At 33.4% G+C, this 26084-nt stretch overlaps 3 protein-coding genes across 3 annotated transcripts; all 3 read left to right on the forward strand.

Moving 5' to 3' along the window:
• The first annotated feature begins 88 nt into the window (after positions 1–88).
• Positions 89–9033, forward strand: LOC109187668 (protein STRUBBELIG-RECEPTOR FAMILY 5). The gene is made up of 16 exons (XM_019337933.1): positions 89–628; positions 828–966; positions 1163–1234; positions 1354–1419; positions 1908–1979; positions 2096–2167; positions 2472–2543; positions 2635–2700; positions 4726–4791; positions 4871–5175; positions 6063–6343; positions 6936–7207; positions 7435–7555; positions 7941–8077; positions 8302–8458; positions 8584–9033. Exons 1-16 carry the CDS (start codon positions 523–525, stop codon positions 8710–8712), a joined length of 2133 nt encoding a protein of 710 aa, XP_019193478.1. The 5' UTR covers positions 89–522; the 3' UTR covers positions 8713–9033.
• A 955-nt stretch (positions 9034–9988) lies between these two features.
• On the forward strand, positions 9989–15130 carry LOC109187667 (histidine--tRNA ligase, cytoplasmic). Its single transcript, XM_019337932.1, has 7 exons — positions 9989–11364; positions 12083–12262; positions 12676–12933; positions 13391–13525; positions 13955–14236; positions 14324–14461; positions 14580–15130. The coding sequence occupies exons 1-7, from the start codon at positions 10063–10065 to the stop codon at positions 14883–14885; spliced, it is 2601 nt and encodes an 866-aa protein (XP_019193477.1). The 5' UTR covers positions 9989–10062; the 3' UTR covers positions 14886–15130.
• A 1364-nt stretch (positions 15131–16494) lies between these two features.
• On the forward strand, positions 16495–19789 carry LOC109187301 (pollen receptor-like kinase 1). Its single transcript, XM_019337481.1, has 3 exons — positions 16495–17583; positions 17670–18377; positions 19072–19789. Exons 1-3 carry the CDS (start codon positions 16779–16781, stop codon positions 19665–19667), a joined length of 2109 nt encoding a protein of 702 aa, XP_019193026.1. The 5' UTR covers positions 16495–16778; the 3' UTR covers positions 19668–19789.
• Positions 19790–26084: the final 6295 nt, after the last annotated feature.

Below are 26084 nucleotides of genomic sequence, written 5' to 3' on the forward strand. Positions count from 1 at the left end.
TTTCGTAAGTTGGTGGTCTAATTTAGCACTATCCATTGTTGTTGTGCTATTTGCGCAATTAAATTTTGCGAAATGAAATGAACGTTGCTCCCGCGTGTTTGTGGTGGCGCGAAGAAGCCGGAGAAGAAGACAGAGGGAAGAAGTTTGAAGCCGGAAAGAATGGGAGGTTTCAAGTGGTGTAGCGCCTCCGATCCTCTTCCACCACCGATGCCTCCGGATTTTAGGGGGTGATCACCTCCTCCTCGCCGCCGTCACTGGCTGCTGCATTTCTATCTACCATATTCCTCCAAATCCCTTTTCCCCCAATTTTCTTCGTCTTTCTATTTTTCATTTATTTTATTTTCCCAAAATTGGCAAAACCAGTCATTCAATCACTTCACAGACCCCCACCCCGCTCTCACTCACACGTCAATGGGGAATTAGTAGTAATACTAATACGTATTTGTTGCCGTCTCCTACCCATTGTTTTCATAGTTGTGCTGTCTTCCTTTACAGACATCCTTTTCGGGTCATCGGAAGTGGATGATGATAATGACGAGTAGGGGGAGGAATCTGATTTATGCGGTTGTCCTCATCGTGAACTCCTTCACCCTTCCATTGGTCCTCTCCAAAACAAATTCTAAACATGGTAATCCTCAATGTCTCTGGTAATTAATGCATTTGAACAGAATCAAGGCTTTATGCTTGAAACTGTGGGGCTCCCTCTTTCTTAAGCTTGCTCAATTTGCCCTAACACTCTGAAAATTTGCATTGCGTAAGGAATCCAATTATTGGTTGGTCGTGTATTTGCAATGTTTTGATATACACACATTTATGGTCTTCTGCAGTTTCTGCTCTCAATGTGATGTACCAGAGCTTGGATTCTTCATCCAGAGGGAACCTGGATGGATGGACGGAAAATGGTGGAGATCCTTGTGGGGATTCTTGGAGGGGTATTACTTGCTCAGGCTCGGACGTAACTGAAATGTAGAGCTCTTGCTCTTGCTCTTGATTCACTTTATTTTATTAGTTCCTTCTGCAACTTTGGAAAATAGGACAAACAGGAGAAAAAAGAAAAAGAAAATAAGAGATAGTGTGCCTTTATCTGCATACATTGCTTGCAGTCCTGAGATCTGGTTTTCTGAGCATGCCTCCATTTATTTTTTAAAAAAAAAACTTGCAGTGATCTATCTGGCATGGAGCTCAAGGGAGGGTTGGGCTATGCGCTTGATAAGTTGGACAGAGTCACCCACTTGTGAGGCCTGCACAACTCTTGGAAATTGTTTTTGTTTTTTTTTTTTCAAAAAAAATTCTTTATCCTTTTATACTGAAAGAATTGGATCTGACAGTGTGAATTTGTATGTCATAGTACAGTGATGTGAGCAAAAACAAGCTGAAGGACAATATACCATATCAACTTCCTCCCAAGTTGCAGCGCTTGTAAGTTATTAGCACAAAGAGTCATTTGAACTCTCTAACTAAATAGATCATGATGGCAATTTGACAACAAAAGGTATAAATTAAAAAGTTTCCCTATATCCCATAAATGCTAGAGCTGCGCATACAGGATATAACCCTTTTAAACTAATTATATAAGCCTAAGCATTCATAGATAATGGGTTTATTTTATCTTCTGTTTATTAAGGGTGTATATTGTTCTAATGTTACTCTGATGGTTATTTGATGTGGTTTAAAGGATCTAAATTCTGAGAATATAAGAGCTCATTCCTAAAATTAAGATTTTTGGTCTTATTATCGTTCTGTAGTTGCAATCTATTATGCATAAGCCTCATAAGTGAAGATGTCTTTGTGTAGATATACTGCTCTCTACTAGCTTTTTTTTTAGGGTTATAAATATCTGCAAATGAAGTTTTGAATTCAGATACCGCTGGCAACAATTATGATTTACATATAAACTTGCTTTACAGAGATCTCTCAAGCAATAAATTTTCAGGAACTGTGCCTTATTCAATTTCTCAGATGCCTGATCTTACTTACTTGTAGGTGCATTATTCCTGTGGCCTTCTTCTTCTTCTTCTTCTTCTTCTTCTTCTTCTTTTTGGTTTATCATTAATGAGCTTGGGCTTCTTATATCAATATTTTTGGGCTGGTGCAGACATCTCAATAATAATAAGCTGAGTGGATCTCTCAGTGACATGTTTCAAAAACTTACCAAACTTGCTGAGATGTAAGAGCTGCAATATTTACCATTGGACTCTGCTTTCTATTTTATTTTTCTTTGCCTTTCTATAAAGACAGATCACCTGAATTTGGGATTAATGCTCTCCATCTCTTGGTTGAAACTAGATTCTTTTGTATAATTCAAAATGCATGTGTTTTGTAGGGAGAGACCAGTAAAACCAGTTGACTGCATTTAATTGAACCCATCTATATCTGTCTGTATGTCTATACATCTTGTAATAATCCCTGTTACAGAAAACCATAGTAACAGAATACTTAAACAGTTGATTAACGTGTGAGAATTAATCCAGGGATCTCTCCAAGAACTCATTGTCAGGTAGTTTGCCGCAGAGTATGGAGTCCCTCTCTAGCCTCAACAAATTGTAAGATGCCAGTATATTTGTTATTGTTGTTGGAACTTGGCCGGATGAAGAGGTTTGTGTTGGTCATTCAATGTTTCTTGTCTTCATGCAGGTATTTACAGGACAACAAATTTACTGGGTCCATAAATGCTCTTGCTGGTCTGCCACTTGATGATTTGTAAGTTAACCAATATCAAAGTTTTGTTATATTCTGAATGATGGACATTGTGTTTGTTCTATTATTTATTTATTTATATTCATTTTCCATCTTACTTGTGTACTGCAACCACGTTCTTGACTAGGTTTAGTTTTTTTAGGCTCTTTGTTATCCTTCTGAGACACGCCAAATGGTGATTCATATAAAGTAAAGATAGCATTTATTGCTTCAACTCCTTCAAGGGGTCCTATTTATTGAGAAATCTTGGTGGCATATTATGTACCATGTTTATGGTGACAAATAAGTCATTTACATTATAAAACTAATTTTACTGTCATAATGTGTGTTTCATTTTTCTTAAAGAAGGGAATTTCATTGGTGGAAAATCACGTTTACAAAATTGGAGTACATGTTTCATTTTTCTTGTTGATAGAACTGCGGAAAACTTTGGCTTATATTAAATGCTTTTTGGCTCACGAATGCTTGAGGGAAGGTTTTCTGATAAGACTCATGCATAATTAACAATTGGTATACTATACAATTGAAGTATAATGCTTTCTACTCTTGCTAACATCGGTGTGCATGGAGAAGATGTCTTGTTACATTTTTGTTTGACAATGCTTCAGGTACATCTAATTGAATTGCACGTTCATGAAGTTCAATTAAGATGAGCTTGCTTTTCAATCAACATGAACATACATTTCATCTAAAGATTTCAGTTAGCAAACTACATTCCCACTTCTGTACTCTATAACCTAAATAATGAACATACATTTCATCTAAAGATTTCAGTTAGCAAACTACATTCCCACTTCTGTACTCTATAACCTAAATAATATTTAAGAAAGAGTAATCTTTAATAAATTGTAATATTTTGCAATCTTGGACTAGTTCATGGACCAAAATTCCAAGGGAAAAAGTAATGCGACTTTACTAAATTGTTGTAAGTATTTTTTTTTCCCATCATTTAAAAAAAAAAAAAAGATTGTTATACTTTGTCTAACTTATACTTTTACCCTGTTTACACTCTCCAACTCAATAAATCTTACTTTATCATCCTTAACAAAGAACTTTAATTTTATCTATATTTTTCCCAATAAGTCAATAACATTGATCTAAAAGACAAATGCTTTACAATGCATGCAGTTTTCATTCAGGGGTATAAAATCAAGTCTCAAAATGTTGTTCAACAAATTAGAAAAGTAAATGTGCTAGCTAGGTGGAGCATTTTGTTGCAGTAAGCTGTTTCAAAAAAGCTCATCTAGGCTCTATTTAATTATAATTGTAAAATGTTACAATTACACATTAAAAGTTAGAACTATGAATTGCAGGTTGATATTTTATTAATTTATTAATTTATTAAATTAAATTATTAAACATTAAAGTTAGGTTTCAAAGTCTAAAAATGATAGGTTGTAAAATGCAACTTTTATTTTTTAAAATAAGAAAATGTATCTTTGTAAAAATTATGTAAGTAGCATATGAATACATTCAAAGTGCAGAGTTAAAATACATGTAGGTTTGCAACTTGCTAAATATATAAGTATGGGTTGCAAAATATAAAAATGGCCAAAATCTAAGATACTAGGTAGCTAATTGAAATTTACTCTTTAGCTTAAAAAGAATAGCCTACACTCAAAATGAACATAAAGTTCAACAAAGAAGAACATGTGTAAAGAGTACTGTACATGGAGTTAAATTGAGATGAACACAACACAATTCACATGATGACCATAAGTCCATAACTCAAATAAACACAAAATTCAACAAAAGTGTATGTGTACATATGAACTTCATTTAGAATGTAGGAATGCATTTTGCATGATGACATCATCATGCACATATTGCTCATTTTTTGACCATTTAAATTTTAAATGCTACTGCCACTTAGAATGGGAATACCCCATCCTTGGTAGGTCAAGGGTATAGAATATTTTTCCCCTCATTAATGTATATATTCATACACTTGTTGGTAAAAGGTTTCTGTGCAGTTGTGCTTAAGTTGTTTATGTGAAGAGGCTAATATAGAAAGTGAAATACTGGCAGGAATGTTGAAAACAACAAATTTACAGGCTGGGTTCCTGATGAGTTGAAAGACATTGATAGTATACAGTGAGTAAACTGTTAACCCCAATGAACTATTGTTAAATGGTTTCCCTCACATGATGATTGAATTTGAGCTTATTTTAAGGACTGGAGGGAATTCTTGGTCTTCTGGACCAGCTCCTCCTCCACCTCCTGGGCAGAAACTGAAAAAGAGAGCGAAAGAGGAGAATGAGAAGTCTGGCATGAGTGGAGTGGCAATTGCCGGGATAGTATTTGGTGTTTTGCTGCTACTTTTAATTATAATTGCTCTATTTTCTAAAAGAAGATCATCAACTTCAACGCATTATTTTGAAGACGATAAGCTTAGCCCCCCACCTAGGCGCACTTCTCCACTTCAATCTCAAGAGGTATCGATTGACATGTACACTGATACACACAAGGGCTTTAGAGGTAATTTCTTGCTCCCTGCAGTACCCTCTTCCCCCTTTTTGCTTGTATGCTGGAATAAAGAAAAGCTATATCTTGAAAGAGAAAGGGAAGATAATTCTATGGAAGGAAGAAAAAAAAAAGGAATATAGTAACCTCATAAATACCAAAAAAGAAGAGTATTTTTTTTGGGGGTGGGGTGGGAGTATCTTGCAAAGGATCATAATGGGCAACCAAAAAGTTTGGTGTTAAAGTCTGACCAGTCTTACAAATGGTGAATAAAGTTATTTGATATCATTGTTGCTTGCTGCACTTATATCTTTCACTCAAGAACTCACTACAAGTGGGCCACTAAGATCGGAAATTCCTATGTGTTGAAGTACTACACAATGTCACAATCTACCTAAAATTTTTCATGGAGTTGTTCTTTGAACAGTGTCTGGCATAATGATTCTGATTTTTGTTAGGGACTGATCCATGTTGAGGATGAAAGTTAGGTTTGTGACTGATCTTGTTGGTGATAATAGTAAAATTTTAAAAATTACTCCTGCAACCAATAAAGGAATAAGAGATGCATTCCAGGAAATTTTTTATGTTTTGTCCAAATGTGGCACACAGTTTGTTAGATTATAATAAATTTAGCTAAACGAATCATAGGAGTTTGTATTCATTTTTCTTTTTCAAGAGTAGTGTTGCTTATTTCTGGCTTCATTCTTGAGTTTCCTTCTACTTTTCTGACATGAAAGGGCAGCTGACCTAGTACATGGGCTTCCACATGCTGCGTCTAAGGCAGTTAGATGGACATTGCCCTACCCCATGCATGGCAGCCTAGCTCCTTGAACTATTGATCTTAATTATGTAAAACAATTCCACATTGTAGCATTGCTAACATATGAAAAACTTTGTGACAGATATTGGGCCCTCAGAATCTTCATCCACAGTCTCAGTAAAAACTTCGAAGCCTCAGTATTCAGTTGGTATCAAAGAAAAGGAATCACCTTCAGATCATCTCAAGCCTTTGAACGATAAGGAACACACTAACTGGTCGAACATTGAAACGGGTGGTTCAATTCAAGTTGCTTATTATTCTTTGGCAGATTTGCAGAGTGCGACCAGTAACTTTGCAACTGGTCGTTTTCTTGGAGAGGGATCAATTGGTAGAGTATACAAGGCAAAGTTTCCAGATGGGAGGGTATGCCTACTCTCTTCTTCTCCTAGTCTTTTTTTTTCATATTCTTTGCTTGGCAACTAGGTCAATTTCTCATTATAATCTGTCTATTTTGTGCTGTCTTAATTATTAGGAAAGATCAAGGCATAAAGAAATGTAGTTTCAAATCTGAAAACATCATAATTTGGTGTATATTCAAACTAACAAATTCATTTATAAATTTTAGGGTTTTTGCTGTCCAAGCTGCAGGTAGAAATTTTGGTTGTTTTTTAAACCCCAATCTCTTTGGAAATTAATGCATTTTGCAGTCCTTTTGGTGTAGGTAGAAGTTTTCATTGTATTTTAACCCTAATCTATTTGGATATTAATGTATTTTGCAGTCCTTTTGGTGTCACTGTGTAAGACAGTAACTTTCCCTACTATTTGTAATGTTTTGTCCCCAGTAGCCATATCTGTCTTCATTTTGACTCTTCTGCTTTTGTTATGATTACTTCTTAATGTGCCAATTATTATTTACGCTAATAAGAGGTTGAGATAATCCTTATGAATTGGGTACATGCCAATTACAAAAAAAAAAAAAAAAAAAAAGGAAATAAAATCCCCTGTGCTCTGTCAGGTTCTGGCAGTTAAGAAGATAGACTCTTCACATTTCAAAGGCAACTCGGCTGCAGATTTTTCAGAAACTGTTGCAAGCATCTCTAAGCTTCGACACTCGAATATTGCTGAAATTGTTGGTTATTGTTCAGAACAAGGACAAAATATGTTGGTCCATGACTATTTCAGGAATGGTTCACTTCATGAATTCCTTCACTTGTCAGATGACTTCAGCAACCCACTTACGTGGAACACAAGAGTTAGAATTGCTTTAGGCACAGCGCGTGCTGTTGAGTAAGTTGTTCTTATATCTTTGGTGCAGTTAGGGATTTTAGTTTTCATTCATGAGGATGGCGCAAATCTTCTTTGTACCTTTAACTGCCTTTATCTGATGTTGATTGAAGTATATATTTTAACTGGATTGACAAGTTCCTCAATGGGTCATTTATTGTCCTTTGCTATTAAACTAACTCTTGTTATCTAGATTTCTCATCCTTATTTTACATTCTTTATATTTATAGGTTCCTGCATGAGGTTTGTTCACCTTCCTGCATACACAAGAACATAAAGTCATCCAATATTTTGCTTGACACTGAACTAAATCCTCATCTCGGTGACTGTGGCTTGTCAAACTTTTACGAGGTATGTAAATCCCTAGAAACTGTTAATTAGTGTTTCCAGAAGCAGTTCACATGTATTGGACACCTTCGTTTGACACTAATAACACTGTTGAAAATGATTCCTAATTACATTATCATCAGAACCAAAAGCAAATGATTCATTAATATGATAATGTGGTCTTGTCATAAGATTATTTACTTAGTCCTTTAAACTTACTATAGGCAAGTGCTTCCATTTCCGAGAAAGACGACCCATACTTATGATAAATGATGACTAATGAACTTAATTACATGTATGGTGTCTTTCTCTGTATGACTTAATACAGTGCTGTAATCACTATTTTGTTTAACATTTGCTGTTCAGATAAATTTAATGACTGGCTACTGTATTTGTTTATAATTTTCAGCAATCAGGCCAAAGTCTGGGAGCTGGATATGAGCCTCCTGAATGTGCAAATCCTTCATCATACACAATGAAGAGTGACGTCTATAGTTTTGGGGTTGTCATGTTAGAGTTGTTGACAGGACGAAAACCTTATGACTGGTGTGCTTCCTCCCTACCCACTCCTTTCTCTCTGTTGTCCAACAATTAGTAAATTTTGATTCTTGGCTACCCATGCTTGATGATCCTCAATGAATACTATCCAGAAGTCAAATGAATACTTGCCTCAAAGGCAAAGAATGTTATAATTGCGAATTTTTAGTTAACCATGGGGGTTCATGATAGACAAGTGCTTGTCCATTAATACAAACATTTTGTTGCTTCAGTTCAAAGCCAAGACCAGAACAGTTTCTGGTGAGATGGGCATCCCCGCAACTTCATGACATTGATGCCCTGGAGAAAATGGTTGATCCTGCACTTCGCGGCCTATATCCTCCCAAGTCCATCTCTCGATTCGCTGATATTATCGCCCTCTGTGTTCAGGTTAGACTTCAGAAATCTGTCAAAATTACATTCTGCAATCACTTGTGTAATTCCAGAGTTTCGTGATCATCACCAACATGATTCTCATATCTTTCTTTCTTCCTGCTTTGATCATTGGACTTCAGGCGGAGCCTGAGTTCCGACCGCCAATGTCTGAAGTGGTGGAGGCACTAGTCCGATTAGTTCAGAGGGCCAATTTGAGCCAAAGGGAGGATCCTAATGCTTCTTGTAGAACGGATGGCTATGATTTCTGAGTGTTTTTGTTTTTCCTTTTTTTCTGTCAGGATACACTTCCCAGTCATAAAGAGAACTCCTTACACAATTTTTGTAGCTTAGGATTTGCAGTTTTGTTCATTCAATTTCATGTGGGCTTAGATCTGCTATGCTTCATTTTTTCAATTAATGCTTCTGGCTTTAGGAGAAAGAGTATGTGAGGACTATAGGTCTATAGTGCATCGTTTTGTATAATCGGATTCTCTCTCATAGTGTATTATGACTACATTACAACAATTTCAAAGCACATGATTATTTTTTTGGATCAAATCCCATAAATATGTATGTATGCATTGTTACAATTTTGTTTTATTTTTTTCTTTTCACGGTACTTTATCATTTAATAAATATGATACAATTTTCTAGTTATAGTTATGAGCATATTTATAATGTACATTTATATAGCTCTTTTATCAATTATGATGATAACATACATTATTTAATAACAATAACTTAACTTATACCAACAATTGAGTTCCTACTTTATGTGAGTGTTGTTACTTTTTTTGAAAGCAAAGCAAGAAAACTTTATTAAGAGAGTGGAATGAAATCAAGAGGGACAGGGTCCTAGTACCCAAATGTCTGCATAGAGCCATAGATAGATTAATAAAAGAAGTGAATTTTTGTTCTGTACTTGAAATAATACTCATCTCGCCATAATCATTAAAAATATTATCAATTTTTTAAATATTAGTAACATTTATAAAAATTCTATTTATAGTCCGCTTTTAGTTTTTTTTTTCTTTTTCAGAACATTAACTTCGTATTATTGTAGTTTGTCCTTATCAACAAAATAGTTTAAATTTTGTTAAATATAAATATAAAGACATTTCGATCTTCAATTATGATTACAAAATAAAAAATAAACATAAAAATTTAGCGGCCCAACCTATTTTGTATAAAAAAAAATCAAAATATCATTATATTTAACATTATTTTAACAATTTTGTGGACGAATAACAAAAAATGATTATATCACTATAATACTTAATTATAAATCTAGGATAAAAATGAAGTTAAGTCTTTTAAATATGAGATTAACCATAAAATGTTAAATTAAATCATTAATTACAAGCAACTCCAGCCGTTTGAGAACCGCTGAGGGTTTTTGGAAAAAAAAAAAAAGCAAAATTAAACAAAACAAAAGAATGAGGGTGGTCGCTTGTTGGAGTCAAATATTTTCTCAGTTGTATTGACCTACGCATTCAAGGGGTTTAAGTGTAATTCCCCTTAAATAGAGCGAGCACTGCGTGGCAGTTTCAGTTTTTTCCATTTTCAGATTCTCTGGGGGGCGAGAGAGCATTAAGCTAAACTCCAACCCTAGTGCGGCGATGGAGAAGCGCGTCGTAACAGTAGGCGGGAAAGGTTCATCCCTATCCTCATCCTCCGTTGTTGAGATCTCATGTGGTCTTGCCCGTGTGAATATCGATTCTTCTGCTCCTTCCGTAGCTGCTAAGTCTAAAACGTCGTCACCCGCCGCCGCCAAATTCCATTTCCAGATTCCCGGCGACTTGTTATCGGCCACTGAGGTCCGAGCTTCAACATTAGTACTTCTGAACAAGCTATTGCTTACTTCCTCTTCATCTGTTGCGGCTGCAGGTCAGCTCTCCGAGATCCTCAATAGTGAAAGTAGTAGTGATGCTAATATTGCTATTGACGGTATTGCCCCGGCGGTTCTCCCTTCCCTCGATTTTCCATTGTCCGTACTAGTTGGTGTTTCCGCCCTCGCCGACCACCGCTGTTCGGCTTTGTCATTGATTTCCGATGCTGTTGCTGCTCTGTCCTGCGAGGCCTTGAAGGCCGATGTATCCGCTTTCGATTTGATCGACTCAGGGGATGGTTCCACTGCCAAGGATGACGTTTCGGTGGCTGCTGCCATTAAGGTCTTCCTCAACGGCTCTAAAATGGTGGGCGGAAGTCCGCTTGATCCTTCAGTTTATGATATTCCTGAGGTTCACGGTCACTTCAAGGAGATTTGCCGCCTCCTGCACTCCAGGACTAGGACTCAGCTCAATTCTGCCTTCAGAGCTAGCTCCTCCGCGGCTGCCAAGGTTTCGTCCGCCACCTTGTTGGATTTGGCTGTAGCACTGTTGCGTGTGGGAGAAATCAGTTCCCGCCGGGCCCAGCTTATTTTGGATTCTGGCATGGATTCTGAGGAGTTGCTTAGGACGCTCAAAGCCAAGTTTCCCGCCCATGATTTGCAGGCACATTTTGCATCTTTGCTATCTTTATTCACCAACCAAAATTATATTCAGTTTGCCCATGGCTTCAATTCTTTGTTGGCGATGGTGGAGAATATAGTATGTTCAGAGGCAATGACTGCATTTTTTGGGCTTGTGGCAAGTGACCTAATAGAAGATACTCAAGGCAGTGCCACCATAGAAGTTAACAATGTGAAAAAGAACAAGAAGAAAAAGAAGGTTTTGGGGAAAGGTACTACTGCTTTAGTGCAGTTCCTCAAGGATCAGATTCTGAGCATTGCAACTGAGGCTGAGGCTACCCCTTGGGAAGGTTACACTAACAGATTTTTGTCGCAATGGGACCCCAGTAACTTGGGTTTTGATATTCTGCTAAAGAAAGTAAAAGAGATTGTGGAAAGTAATGAAAGCCGCAGGCTTCCTAAAATCCCAAAGGTATTTTAACATCAAAAGATCTTTCTTTTCAATTACTCTTCCTCATGTAAATTTAACACCATTCTATTTCTTTCTTAGAAACTTACATCTTGAATGTAGAATTTAATGACTTAGCTATTAATCTTATTTGTATACCCTATGGGAAGATGTAGCTGCTCTAGTGATAAGCCTCGAGTAATTATGAAGTAATAAGATTGAACCATATCATCCCTGTATTCTTCTATGGTCATGTTTGTTTGGGATGAAGCACTTGACTACTTGATTATATTGACTCTGCATTACTTGCTTTCTGTTCAAGTTCATTTCTAAAACTACCTTCACTAGATCATATATGATAGGAAGTCTTGAGCACCGAGTCTGACCTTCTGCAAGTAGTTTCTATCTCTGTGCTATCCTTGATTGTGATGCCTTGTGCTTTAGTGCTTTATACGAAGTATCAAAGTTCTTATGAATGTGTCAAATAGACATAAAAGTACACTGCCAATATAGGTGTGTGCTAACCAATCAATACCAAACTATATATCCACATTTGACTATTAGTTCCAAATTCCAATGGTATGCACTATGGCACAACTTCTGATACACACTTGAGGGTTATATGTGTGTGTGTGTGTATATATATTGATGTTAGTTTATGCATTCATTTCTTCTTAGTTTTGAATGCATTAATATAAGAAGAAATGGTTCTTTGTCTTATACCTCTGAATGATCATTACAGGGTACTCGTGATTTTGCGAAGGAACAAATGGCCATAAGAGAAAAGGCTTTTTCAGTAATAGTTGAGGTTTTTGAGAGGCACGGTGCTACTGCTTTGGATACCCCTGTTTTTGAATTGAGAGAAACTTTAATGGGGAAATATGGAGAAGACTCAAAGTTGATTTATGACCTTGCTGATCAGGTATAATAATTGTTTCAATTATTCCATCCTATGTAGGGGTATATATTAGTATTAATATACTGCGTGCTTTATAAAGTCTTCTATTATTGTATGTATTGTTTAATTTGTCCTTTTTGATGTTTGCTTATACTGTTGATACAAAGAATTCCAAGAATATTCTCTTCCCCATAATTGATGCATGTAGATTTGTATGTAGTTTTTTAGTCCATCACTAGTGTGCATGTGTTTGTATATATATGCAAGAAGTTGAGCTTGTGAATATTACATCTTTTGTGTAAATATTGAGTATTGACGTATAAAGCAACTAGACCAACCCATTTTTTTTGTATGGTTAATGTGGTTTCTGTCCATTATTAATCAAATGATGCTTATGTGGTGGATTCTATTGTTATTTTGTTTCATTTCATTTACAGGGTGGTGAACTTTGCTCTCTTCGTTATGATCTCACAGTACCATTTGCTAGATATGTGGCAATGAATGGTATTACATCATTCAAAAGGTATCAGATAGCTAAGGTGTACAGAAGAGACAATCCCTCCAAGGGAAGATACCGTGAATTCTACCAATGTGATTTTGATATAGCTGGTCAGTTTGAAAAGATGGGCCCTGATTTTGAGGTCATCAGAATTTTAACTGAGATGCTAAATGAGCTTGATATAGGGGATTATGAGGTAATTGTTACAAGTGCTGTTAATAAGTATGCTTTGTTATTTATGATTTTCATTTCACATTAGGAATAGCTTTATACTGGATGTATACGTTGTATTTGATATTTTTAAGTAAAAGAATTGCTTTGCAAGCAATTGAATTCTCCACCACACGATAAAGCTAACAGAAGAATAAATTGCTAATTATGGAGAATATATCATGTTTATGCAAGAAAGCTATGTGTCAACTTTGTTCTTAGTATAGAAATACTGACAAATACTGTGTCATGACCTTGCATCTTGCCATGATACCAAATGCTGTTTACATATCTTTGCATCTGAGTCAAATCTTCTGTCACTTTCCAGTTGCAATTTTATTATTTCACTCTGTAGCTTGGAATACACTCTATCATGCTATCTTAAAGATATCTATCTATTGCTCTATAAATGTATTAGCAATTGTATGCTCTCCTCTTTCCAGGTGAAGCTGAACCACCGGAGATTACTTGATGGGATGTTGGCCATATGTGGGGTGCCACAAGAGAAATTCAGAACTATCTGTTCTAGCATTGACAAGCTAGATAAACAATCTTTTGAGCAGATTAAAAAAGAAATGGTGAGACCTTGCCTCATTTTGTCATGAAGTTATTATTTGCTCTTGTATTAATTTATTAAAAAAAAACTTGTGTGGTTTGATATCATTGCACGTTTCTTTGCAGTGAAATCTAGAAATCTAAATTCTAAAATAATGTGCCCATGCATTCATAGTATTCCACACCACACAAATCATTGAGACTAAAAACTAGACAGTACAATTTCCATTGGCTTAAAGCTCTTACACTGCCATAATACCTGAGTTATCTGCTTCTCTTCATTCTCTCAAATATCCATAACTTGCCTTCTATCCTTTTCTTATCATCAGTGAAGGAGACTTCTGAAATCATTATTATTCCCCTATTATTATGACATACCTTCACATCATCATGTTTTCAAGTATGCTAACTTCATGGATTTATGACTTTCCACCATTGCTATTTTCTGCTAGGTGGGTGAGAAAGGTTTGAGTGAAGAGACAGCTGACAAAATTGGCACATTTGTCAAAGAAAGGGGTTCTCCTTTGGAATTGCTACAGAAGCTTAAACAGGAAGGTAGTGAATTCTTGGATAACAGTGAATCCGTACTTGCATTAGATGAGTTGGAGATTTTGTTTAAAGCTCTTGATAAGTCCAAATGCATCAATAAAGTTGTGTTTGACTTGAGCCTTGCAAGAGGTCTTGATTACTATACTGGAGTCATATTTGAAGCTGTTTTCAAAGGGGCTACACAGGTAAGCTGTGATTAAAACTGTCCAATTGGTGTGTATTTAAACTGCAATTAAATGGTTTTATAGCACTAAAAACTGTTATGTTCACAGGTTGGTTCAATCGCTGCTGGTGGACGTTATGACAATCTAATAGGAATGTTTGGGACAAAGCAGGTTCCTGCAGTTGGGATTAGCCTGGGAATTGAGAGAGTATTTACAATAATGGAGCAACTCCATAAAGACAAGGAGGTGATACTAACTTAACTTGGGAATCCCTCACCCCCCCCCCCCCCCCCCCCCCAAATGTTAGAATTCATATTTCTGAACTCCTATAGGAACAGTTTACTCATTTTACATCAATTTTCAGGTCCGGGCAAGCAAAACTCAAGTTCTTGTTAGCATTCTGGGTGATGACCTTAATTTAGCATCTGAAATAGCCAGTGAACTGTGGGATGCAAAACTGAAAGCCGAGTTCCTGGTGAACAAAAGGGTGACCAAGCACTTTGATCGAGCCAAAGAGTCAAAGATTCCTTGGATAGTAATCGTTGGCGAACGTGAACTCAGTGAAGGAATTGTTAAACTAAAGGATGTCAGCGCAGCTAAAGAATACCCAGTCGCTAGAAATAATCTCGTAGAGGAGCTTCGCAACCGGCTTAAGGACACTAAATGTTAGGTTTGGAGTAGATTTTGAGTTTGCATGTACTCAATTTTAAGTTAAGGTCTTCACTCATATTTGGAAGGTATGAAGGGTGCTGCCTTTATCTTGTTAATTTCATATCCTTCTCCCGTTCTCCTATATGAAAGAAAAAGGAAACAAATTATTAATTTTTTTCCTTGGATTCACCCATGTGTATCCCATTTTTGTGAGGATGTTGGGATATTGTATTAAAAATTTACCTTATTGTTCATAACTATAAAGAGGTTTTTTACACTTTTAGTCTCATGACTATAGTGGCATTATCAGGATTGATTCGTAACTTTCGAACTTTGCAATTTCAGTTCATGACTATTGTTTTTGTTGCAAAAATATCATTTCGGCTAATTTTTTTTGTCAAAATCTCACTGGAGAAAAAATTCTTTATTTCAAGCATGGATAAAATAGACATTTATATTGACTTTGCAATTTTGGACCGTTGTTGACCTTTTATTTTGACCTAAGTGCGAAAAAATTGTACAAAAAAAGAAACTCAATTGCCAGAGACGGAAATTTGAGTATGAAAATGGCAATCGATGTAGTCATTATGTTTTCCTTTAAAATAAAGAAGATGAAGATCGACAATGAATGGCGTGTTGAAGATCAGAAGATGGCAATCGATGTTTTCCTCTTGTTCGCAGATGGGTTGATGAGATAAGAGCATATTAGGGTTCGTCTCTGGCAATTATTTTTTTGGTTTGATCTTTTCGCACTTCGATCAGAATAAGAGGTCAATAGCAGTTCGAGATTGCAAGGTCAATATAAATACCTATTTATCTCTGCTTGAAACGGAGAAAAAGGACCATTTTTGCAACAAAAATAACGGAGAAAAAGGACCATTTTTGCAACAAAAACAATAGTCGTGAACTGAAATTGCAAAGTTTGAAAGTTACGAATCAATCTTGATAATGCCACTATAGTCATGAGACTAAAAGTGTAAAAAACTTTAACTATAAACTATAATGTTTGCATGTTCGGTGATGTGTGCTGCTAAGAGCATCTCTAACTCAATTCACACCAAAACACCAAATGTCACATCAGAAGTAATATTCTTACACCAAATTTCTAAACTAAAATAATTTGTTTTCTCAATTATTAGTTCAAATTTAATTAGTTTAATATAATTTAATTCAAACTTAAGTAATTTAATATAAAATATAACTTGTGATGTAAATAATAATTTTTATTAACATTAATTATGTAAAAATCAAATTTAACAATATTTTTGAAAATTATGTTGTATTTTCGAATATCAATAGTATGTCGTATGTATTTTAAGTTTTATTATGTTCTAGTTATGTTTGATGTATTTGAAATTTTAATTATATAAGTATTTAACAAAATAAAATATTACATATAAAACAAATAAATGATATATTTGAAATTATAAAATAAAAAAAAAATAAAAAGATAAAATAGTAACTTTCCTCTCAATTTCACATTTTTCGTGGATGAACAGTGCCCCACCAAAAAGAATGGCGTTATGCAGCGATGCAGTCTCCCATTAGAGTAGTGAAATTTGCAAGTTTGGTGTTTTGGCATTGGATAATGCAGTTTTGCAGCTCCCTGGGAGATGCTCTTTTAAGTGAGGAGGACTATAAGTCTATAACTATTTTTGTGTGTTTTATTTCACTCTGAAGCCCCTAGAAACAGGGGAATACACAAAAGACACAAGTCACACAACGGAAGAAGTGGAGAAAGAAGTGGGAAAGAAACTAGCTCCTCCCTTGGACAAAAACTACCTTTCTTTTAGGGAAAAAAAGAGACCAAAAATGTGGTAAAAAACAGAGAATAGAACGTAGAATCAATGCTGACAAAATATTGGGTCAAGACATCCCTTCCATCTTTCCCCCGTCGTAGTGGTTGTTGCTGATGATGATGATGGGCGTGCAGCAAGCCACCGGAGCTTCACGCAACCGGTGGCTAAGAGTAGCTGCTCCGCTAATAATGTCATCCTCCTCCCAGTCGTCCTCGTCATCACGCCCCCTCTTGTTCATCTTTATTGGAATGTTAATGTTTTCGTCACATGCATGGGCTGCTAAGCCATCATCATCAGGCAACAACCGAGTTTCATCGGTTGACAGCTCGGCCGACGCCCTCATTAGCTTCAAAAAATCCCTCGTCACCGGCCCCAACGGCATGACGGCGTCCCGGGCGCTGGCCTCTTGGGATCCCTCCACCAGCCCCTGCTCCGGCAACAACCAGAACTGGCGTGGTGTGCTTTGTTATAATGGAAACATTTGGGGTCTGCAGCTTGAGAATCTCAACCTCTCCGGCGACATTGACGTTGATTCCCTTACTCCCCTCCGTTCCCTGCGGACTCTCAGCTTCATGAACAACGCCTTCGAGGGTGTAATGCCCGACTGGAGAAAGCTCGGTGCTCTCAAGTCGCTCTTCCTATCCAACAACCATTTCTCCGGCGAGATCCCCGACAACGCTTTCTCCAGTATGACTTCTTTGAAGAAAATCCATTTAGCTAATAATAACTTCGTCGGAAATATTCCCCTTTCTCTGGCAATCACCCCTAGGCTCCTGGAACTCAGGCTCGAGAACAATGACTTCACCGGAACCATACCGGCCTTCCACCCTGGTCTCAGGTTGTTCAACGTCTCCAACAATCAGCTCGAAGGTCAAATCCCCCCCAGCTTATCCCTTATGGATCCATCTACTTTTTCTGGTATTTTTCAATCCTCCTTCCATAGATTCACTATGTTAATTAGTTATCCTCCTAGCTCTGAGTTTACCCTAATTGAGTGAGTGCAGGGAACAAGGATCTATGTGGAAAGCCTCTGGACACTCGTTGCAACCCGAAAAGCACTTCACCCGCCCCGACTCCTCACCCGACCTCTCCCGGGGGTTCCAATGGCGGCAGTCGTAACAATCCAGCGCAATCATCTTCTCAAAATAGCACACTGCTGCTGATAATACTTTGCTGCATGGCCTTTGTTGTGCTCCTTTTGGTGATTATCATTTTACTTTACAATTTCCGATGCCAAAGCAGAGGAGGAGTCGAATCTGCGTATTCTCCCTACAATGCTCACCCTGAGAATTTCACCGCCGTGACGACCTCTCCGGAAGTGGTGCTCCCGGCCGTCCCCTCCGCCTACACGACTAATCCTACTACTGCCCCTGCCAAAGCAACGCCGGGCGTGGGAAAGTTGACGTTTGTGAAAGGCGACAGGTCGCAGTTCGATCTGCAGGACCTGCTGAAAGCTTCGGCAGAAGTGTTGGGAAGTGGGAACTTGGGATCCTCGTACAAGGCGCTCATGATGGACGGGCAGGCCGTGGTGGTGAAGAGGTTTAAGCATATGAATTACGTCGGGAGAGAAGACTTCCATGAACACATGAGACGGTTGGGCAGGCTTGAACACCCCAACTTGCTCCCTCTCGTTGCTTATTATTACAGAAGAGAAGAGAAGCTCTTGGTGGTTGATCATATCCCCAATGGCAGCTTGGCTAGCCACCTTTATGGTAAATCTTCAATCTTCAATTTGCATACAATCATCTACCTTTAAGGGTATTTTTGTCTTTTTCAATTTAAGATCCTTGAGTCTGAATAAAGAGATTTAAGTCCTAAGATCGAATCGCAATTCTCCTCCTCATCCTACCTTAATTTGAGGAGAAGAACTGTGAGTTCGGATCGATCTTAGGACTTAAATTCCTTTATTCATGCTCAAAATTGGAATCTTAATTTGAAAATGACGGAAATACCCTTCATAATTTCATATTTCGGCATGTCTTAAACGAATGAGTGACCGGCCTGAGAAATTTTGGCACTAAAACAATAGTCAGATTAAAATTGGTAGTAAAATAATAGTGATGATGAAAATTGGTAGGAATTAAACATGTGGATCAAAACTATTATTTTGCTAATACTCGTGAGACCAAAATTGGTATTTGCTCTTACCGAGCTAGGCTGACTTGCTTGGCTAGTCACCTTTATGGTAAATCTTCAATCTTAAAATTTGTATACAACATTTCTTCACTGGAGCAACCTAGTCAAGTTCGTCAAACAATTAATTTAGTAATTTCAAAATTTCAAATTACTTTCAATGAAAGCAGTTTATTGACTCAGGTCACACCTTCTGGTCTGAAAAAATAACATATTTCATTTGCATATAAGCATGTGAATGTGTAATATAATTGCTTGCATGTATGTATACAGGCACTGATTCAAGGCTTGATTGGCGAACGCGGTTGAAGATCATCAAAGGAGTGGCGAAGGGGCTAGCCTACCTTCAAACGGAGCTACCTAGCTTAGTGACTTACCACGGTCACCTCAAATCTTCAAATGTTCTTCTGGATAAGTCATTCAATCCCATCATGATGGACTACACACTGGGGCCGGTGGTAAACTGCGACCAAATCCCCAACGTTCTGATCGCCTACAAATCCCCGGAATACGCACTGCAGGGGCGCACCACCAGGAAAACCGACGTGTGGACCCTGGGGATATTGATCTTAGAGACGCTAACCGGCAGGTTCCCCGCCAACTACCTGATGCAGTGCCCGGGATACGGCTCCGAGTTAGCGAGCTGGATAGAGTGTATAGCCGCGGGGCTAGAGGATAGCGACGCCGGCGGTCAATCCGACACAACCGTTTTCGACAAAGAGATGGGGGATACGCAAGCCAACCGGGGAGAGATGCAGAAACTACTTAAGATTGGGTTGGCTTGCTGCCAAGAAGATTTGGACAAGAGGTGGGAATTAAAGGAGGTCTTGGAAGAACTGAAAAGAATCAAAGACCAGGATGACGACTAAAAGTAAAAGGTTGCTAACTTATAAATTCAATATTTTATATGTTTCTGTCAACTATTGTGAGGATATTTGTGCTTTTATGTATATATGTATATACATCAAGCGGATGCAGCTGCTTTACTTTACACCCTAAATTTGGCCTCTATTTTTTATTTATTTATTTATTTTGGTGAAAGTGAGGGACCAAAAGTCCAAAAGGTCCCAAGAGAGGGAAACGACTAGGAGATCATTCTAGTGTCTACGTTTAAGGAGTCACGATCATTGATTCTTCGCACACCATGGGGGGAGGGGGTTGAGGCAAAATAGTCGTACCCCAAGGATTGTCTTAGCTTGTCCTATATTAGCAAGATAATTTGCATACTAGTTCCCCTCCCAAAACAAATGTTGAACTTTATCATTTCAACCCTCAATTTCGCCATTCACCTCTTAATATGAATATACTTTTTAAGAGAAATGTCCAAAACTCAAAACTAATCAATCAATCTAACCAAAGTTATTAACTTTAATTTGGATGTAACCTTAAAAAATCACATTCCATAATTTATCTTTTTCACTCAAACTTCAAATCGTGATTTTAATTCTTGCCGTCTGGAAGAATGATTTTAATTCTTGCAGTTTGGAGAACATAATATTGGTAAACCCAAGCATGGAATATAAAATTAACATTCAAATTTTATAAAATAAATTATAATTTTAAAATTGATAAAATTTGATCTATCCAACTATAATTATAGTTAATGCAAGTCATATACTCATATATCTAATTTATGTTTGTATTTCTTATGCATTATGCTAACAAAATTATACTTTAATTTGTTTAGTCCTAAATGTTAAATATTCTATTAGTTAAGCATTAAATACTAAATCAAATTATGTAACTGTCAAAATTCAATAATTTTTTTGAGGGGTCAATAATCTATATCTATATATCTATATATCTACATATATATAAAAGTAAAATCCTCGTAACAAATTTTCCCCCCAAAGCTTTTGTAGTAAAGTTTATTTGGTAAGTAAATTAAATGTCAAATGGAAATTAAGTAAATCTATTAATTGTTATATTATGTATGTTATTATATTCTATAATATAATTGAAAATATTATTGTTCAAATATAATAAAAATCTTATGAAATAATGTAACCATAATAAAATAAAAATAATAATCTATCTATCTATATATATATAAAAGTAAAATCCTCCTAACAAATTTTTCCCCCAAAACTTTTGTAGTAAAACTTATTTGGTAAGTAAATGTCAAATGGAAATTAAATAAATAATAATAATAATAATAATAATAATAATAATAATAATAATAATAATAATAATAATAATAATAATAATAATAATAATAATAATGTTATTACCTTAAATAAATAAATTATTATATTTTCCCTTAAATAAATAAATTATTATACTTTCCTTTTGAATTAGTATTTTCTATCTATAAATACAAGAGCTTCTTCAATCAAAGAATCTCAGACTCATCTTTCTGCTTTCTTTTTGTATGAATTTTCTACATTTTTCTAACTATATTCTCACGTACTTCAATATGTTTTGCAGTTTGGACATCATGAATAGCTTCATCAACGAGAGGTGACTCGCTTGGCCCACTACAACAAGAAGCCGATAATCACTTCCCGCGAGATCCAGGCTGGCATGAGATTGGTTCTTCCTGGCGAATTGGTAAAGCACGTTGTCTCTCTAAAAACACTAAAGCAGTCACCATATTTACAAGCTCTTAGATGAAATCATTTAAATCTATGTTTTGTTTTATATAATCTCAATTAGGGATTAATAGATGTAAAGTAACTTGGATTTGAGTTTAATTTCATATTATTCTTCCAAAATGGTTAATTTCATATTATAAGTATTGTTATCTATCTTCAACTATCAGTGAATCGATTAGCATTCTCAAAAAAAAAAAAATGAATGTCTATATCTACGTGCATTTAAGATGCAACATGTGTATGATTCATTAGGCTTTGAGGCAGGAGAACACATCTGGATACATTGGTAGATCTGTATCTCATTGCAAAAAAATATCCATACAATTAATTAATTAATATAATTACAATTATCATTATTCTAATTCAAAAAAAAAAACTAAAGAATTAATTGTAATAATGAAATTTGTTATTAATATTCTATTACTAATTGACATAGAAATCAGACTAAAAGAAAAATAAAATTAATATTAAAAATGGACTCGAATTAAAAAAATGTGTTTAATAAGTAAATAACTAATTTGCTATACAGAAAATTAAGGTAAAGGAAAAAGAAAATGATTATTAAACATTGTACCAGATTGTTTTTATGATTGAAACTGAATATTACAAACGTACCAGATTGTTTTTATGACCAGGAATAAGAATGAATTTTACACACAAGAATCTATTATTAATATTCTGTTATACTAATAGGCATGGGAATCATGCGAAATGAAAAAAGGATTTAATATTAAAAATTTATTAGAAATATAACACAGTTTTCCCTACGAAAATATTAGTAACCACCAAATGAAATATTAGGAAAAAATTATGAAGAAAAAAGAAATGGAAACAAATATTAACTCTTTCTATGAATGTAAAAAGGAAATGAATATATCCATATTTCACTTAAAATATAATCAGTAATTATATTATATTATTATAATTATATTAATTATTTATGAAGAAAAAAGGAAATGAATATGAAAGGAAAAAAATAAAATTTAGACACGAAAATCTATTATTAATATTCTGTTATACTAATAAACACGGGAATTAGGCCAAATGAAAAAAAAAGATTTAATATTAAAAATTTATTGAAAATATAACACCGCTTTCCCTACGAAAAAATTAGTAACCACCACGTGAAATATTAGAAAAAATTATTAGGGAAAAAGAAATGGAAATGAATATTAACTCTTTCTATGAGTGAAAAAGGAAATGAATATATTCATATTTCACTTAAAATATAATCAGCAATTATATGATTATAAATATTATAATTATATTAATTATTTATGAAGAAAAAATGAAATGAATATATTAATAGTTTACTGGAAATATAATCAGTAATTATATTTTTTATAATTATATTACTTTTTAATTATGTGAAAATGAATATTAATTCTTTTTATGAACGAGAAAGGAAATGAATAAAAGCTAGGGCGAAAGAGGAATATCATAATTGGTTTCTTTCCCAACCAAATGCCATTTCACAAAGAAATCTATTATTAATATCATGTTACTAATCGACATGGAAATCAGGCCAGTTAATCGACAATTATTAAAAAAAATGAATAAAAATCAATATTAATTCTTTTTATGAAGAAAAAAAAAAGAAATATATATATTCAAAAGGAAATGAAATATGAAGAAAAAACGAATGAATATGTTTATATTTCACTAAAAATATAACACAGCTTTTGGCACAGAAATCAGACCAAAAGAAAAAAGAAATTAATATTAAAAATGGACTCGAATTAAAAAAAAATGTGCTTAATAAGTAAATAACTAATTTGCTACACAGAAAATTAGGGTAAAGGAAAAAGGAAATGATTATTAAACACGTACCAAATTGTTTTTGTGATTGAAAATGAATATTACAAACGTACCAGATTGTTTTTATGACCAGAAATAGGAATAAATTTTACATACGAAAATCTATTATTAATATTATGTTACTAATAGGCATGGAAATCATGACAAATGAAAAAATGATTTAATATTAAAAATTTATTGGAAATATAACACAATTTTCCCTACAAAAAAAAAAAAAAAAATAGTAACCACCAAATGAAATATTAAGAAAAAATTATGAAGGAAAAAGAAATGGAAACAAATATTAACTCTTTCGAAAAAAGGAAATGAATATATCCATATTTCACTTAAAATATAATCAGTAATTATATTATTATATTTACATTAATTATTTATGAAGGAAAAAGGAAATGAATATGAACAGAAAAAAATGAATTTTACACACGAGAATCTATTATTAATATTTTGTTACTAATAGACACAGGAATCAGGCCAAATGAAAAAAAGATTTAATATTAAAAATTTATTGAAAATATAACACCGTTTTCCCTACGAAAAAATTAGTAACCACCACACATGAAATATTAGGAAAACATTATGAAGGAAAAAGAAATGGAAATGAATATTAACTCTTTCTATGAGTGAAAAAGGAAATGAATATTACTCATAATGAATAAATATATGAATTATTATACATAGTAGCATGGAATTAATTAGTAGGACAATTATATTAGGTAATCTAATTAATAATTTACTTTTTTTAAAATTATATTCTCTTTTTAATAATGAATATTTTTTTAAAGTATATACACAGATTATGCTTATCAATATAGAATTAAAAGTGTATAGATGTATAATATTATTAGTGCAAAATCAATTATACTTGCCTTAATAATTAATTATTAATATTATTGCCTAATAATTATGTGTTGTCACCTTTTTCGGGGTAATTATTATGGTAATTTATATACATATATATTTTTATACTTAATGTATAATATTATTGGGCACAAAATAAATATACTTACCTTAATATATATAGATTATTTTTAATATAATTTCCTAATTTATTAAAGGTAATTATTCTCATAATTTTTCTTTCATTCTTTTGTGTAATTATTATGGTAATGTATTTAAATATTAGAAGAGAAAAAATGTTATAATTAATATAATTAATGAAATTATTATTGTAATTGCCACAATATTTGTTAATTATAAATAATATAATTAAGAAATTTGAGAAATATAAGGTTTCTTCCGTAGAAATATTTGTGACAATTTCATTAAATTATAATTAATAAAATATGAAATATAATTAAAGAAATGAAATTATAAAATTAACAAAACATGAATATTTATAATTTTTTTAAAATATACATACATACACTTTTTAAATTTCTAAATATAATTTTTTAAGTATAAATCTATCAATATAAATTAAAATTAATGAAATTATATTATAATTTTCCTATATACATATTAATAAATATTATGTGTATATACAATGTATTATACAATCATATAAGGATATGCGTCCGATTAGAGTTTATATTTGTTCATACAAAATTTAGAATTTACATTTTTATTGATTTCTAAGTACAATTCTCTTAGTTATTATTATTCATATTTTTAGAATTAATAATATATATATATATATATATATATATATATATATATATATATAATACAATTTGGAATAAATCAACTTAATTATATGAATTTTTTTCTATAAATTTATCTAAATATGTACATGATTAGAGATTATATTAACCATACAAAATTTAAATTTAAATTTTGTATGTTATGAAAATAGATACTTGACCAAATATATAAAAGTCCAACTATATTATTATATTGTACATTTTAACATTTTTTTATTTTAATTTTAAATTCATAAAAACAAAAAAAAAAAAACAAAAAAAATTCTGTGCAACACACGGGTAAAACACTACATTTTAAAAAATACAATTTCATAAATATCATAAATTAATTAGTACAATATCATTTATATTTATAACAATTAAATAAAAAAATAATTAATTTCAAATATATGAACCAATGATTTCAAAATGAAACTAATATACAGTTACAAATAAATATAGCATGATTTGATTTACTTTAATTAGTTTTAATTCCCTTAATGATATGACTTTTCTTTATCAGTTTTTTGTGAGAGACTAAGGGAGTGTTTGAGTTGCTGGAAATTATTATTATTTTTTGAATACTTACTAATAAAAAAAATTAAAATATTTTTTACCCCCCTCCCCTTCCCCCAATAACATGTGTAAATCTTATATTTTTTAAATTACAATTTGATAAATATTATAAATTAATTAGTAGAATATCATTTATGTTTATAAATTATAATAATTAAAAAAAATCCATATATGTGAACCAATGATTTCAAAATGAAATTAATATACAGTTACAAATAAATATAGTATGATTTGATTTACTTTAATTAATTTTAATTTCCTTCATGAAATGACTTTTCTTTTATCAGTTTTTTATGGGAGATTAATGGAGTGTTTGGATTGCTATAAAATACTTTAAAATAAAAATTCATACTAATAAAAATCATTTTAAAATATTTTTTTAACCCCTCATAACATGTGTAAATCTTATATTTTTAAAAAATACAATTTGATAAATATCATAAGTTAATTAGTACAATATCGTTTCTGTTTATAATAATTAAAGAAAAAATAAATAATTGAAATATGTGAACCAATTATATCACAATAAATCTTTCAAAATTTAAAACAAAAGAACGGAAATTAAAAATAGAACGAAAATATTTCAATAATAATATTCTACATCATCAAGTAAAAGTAAATTAAAAATGAAAAGATAATATTTCAATAATAATATTCTACATCATCAATAGTAAAGGCA

The sequence above is a fragment of the Ipomoea nil genome, unplaced genomic scaffold (assembly GCF_001879475.1).
Source record: "Ipomoea nil cultivar Tokyo-kokei standard unplaced genomic scaffold, Asagao_1.1 scaffold1421, whole genome shotgun sequence".
Lineage (NCBI taxonomy): Eukaryota > Viridiplantae > Streptophyta > Magnoliopsida > Solanales > Convolvulaceae > Ipomoea > Ipomoea nil.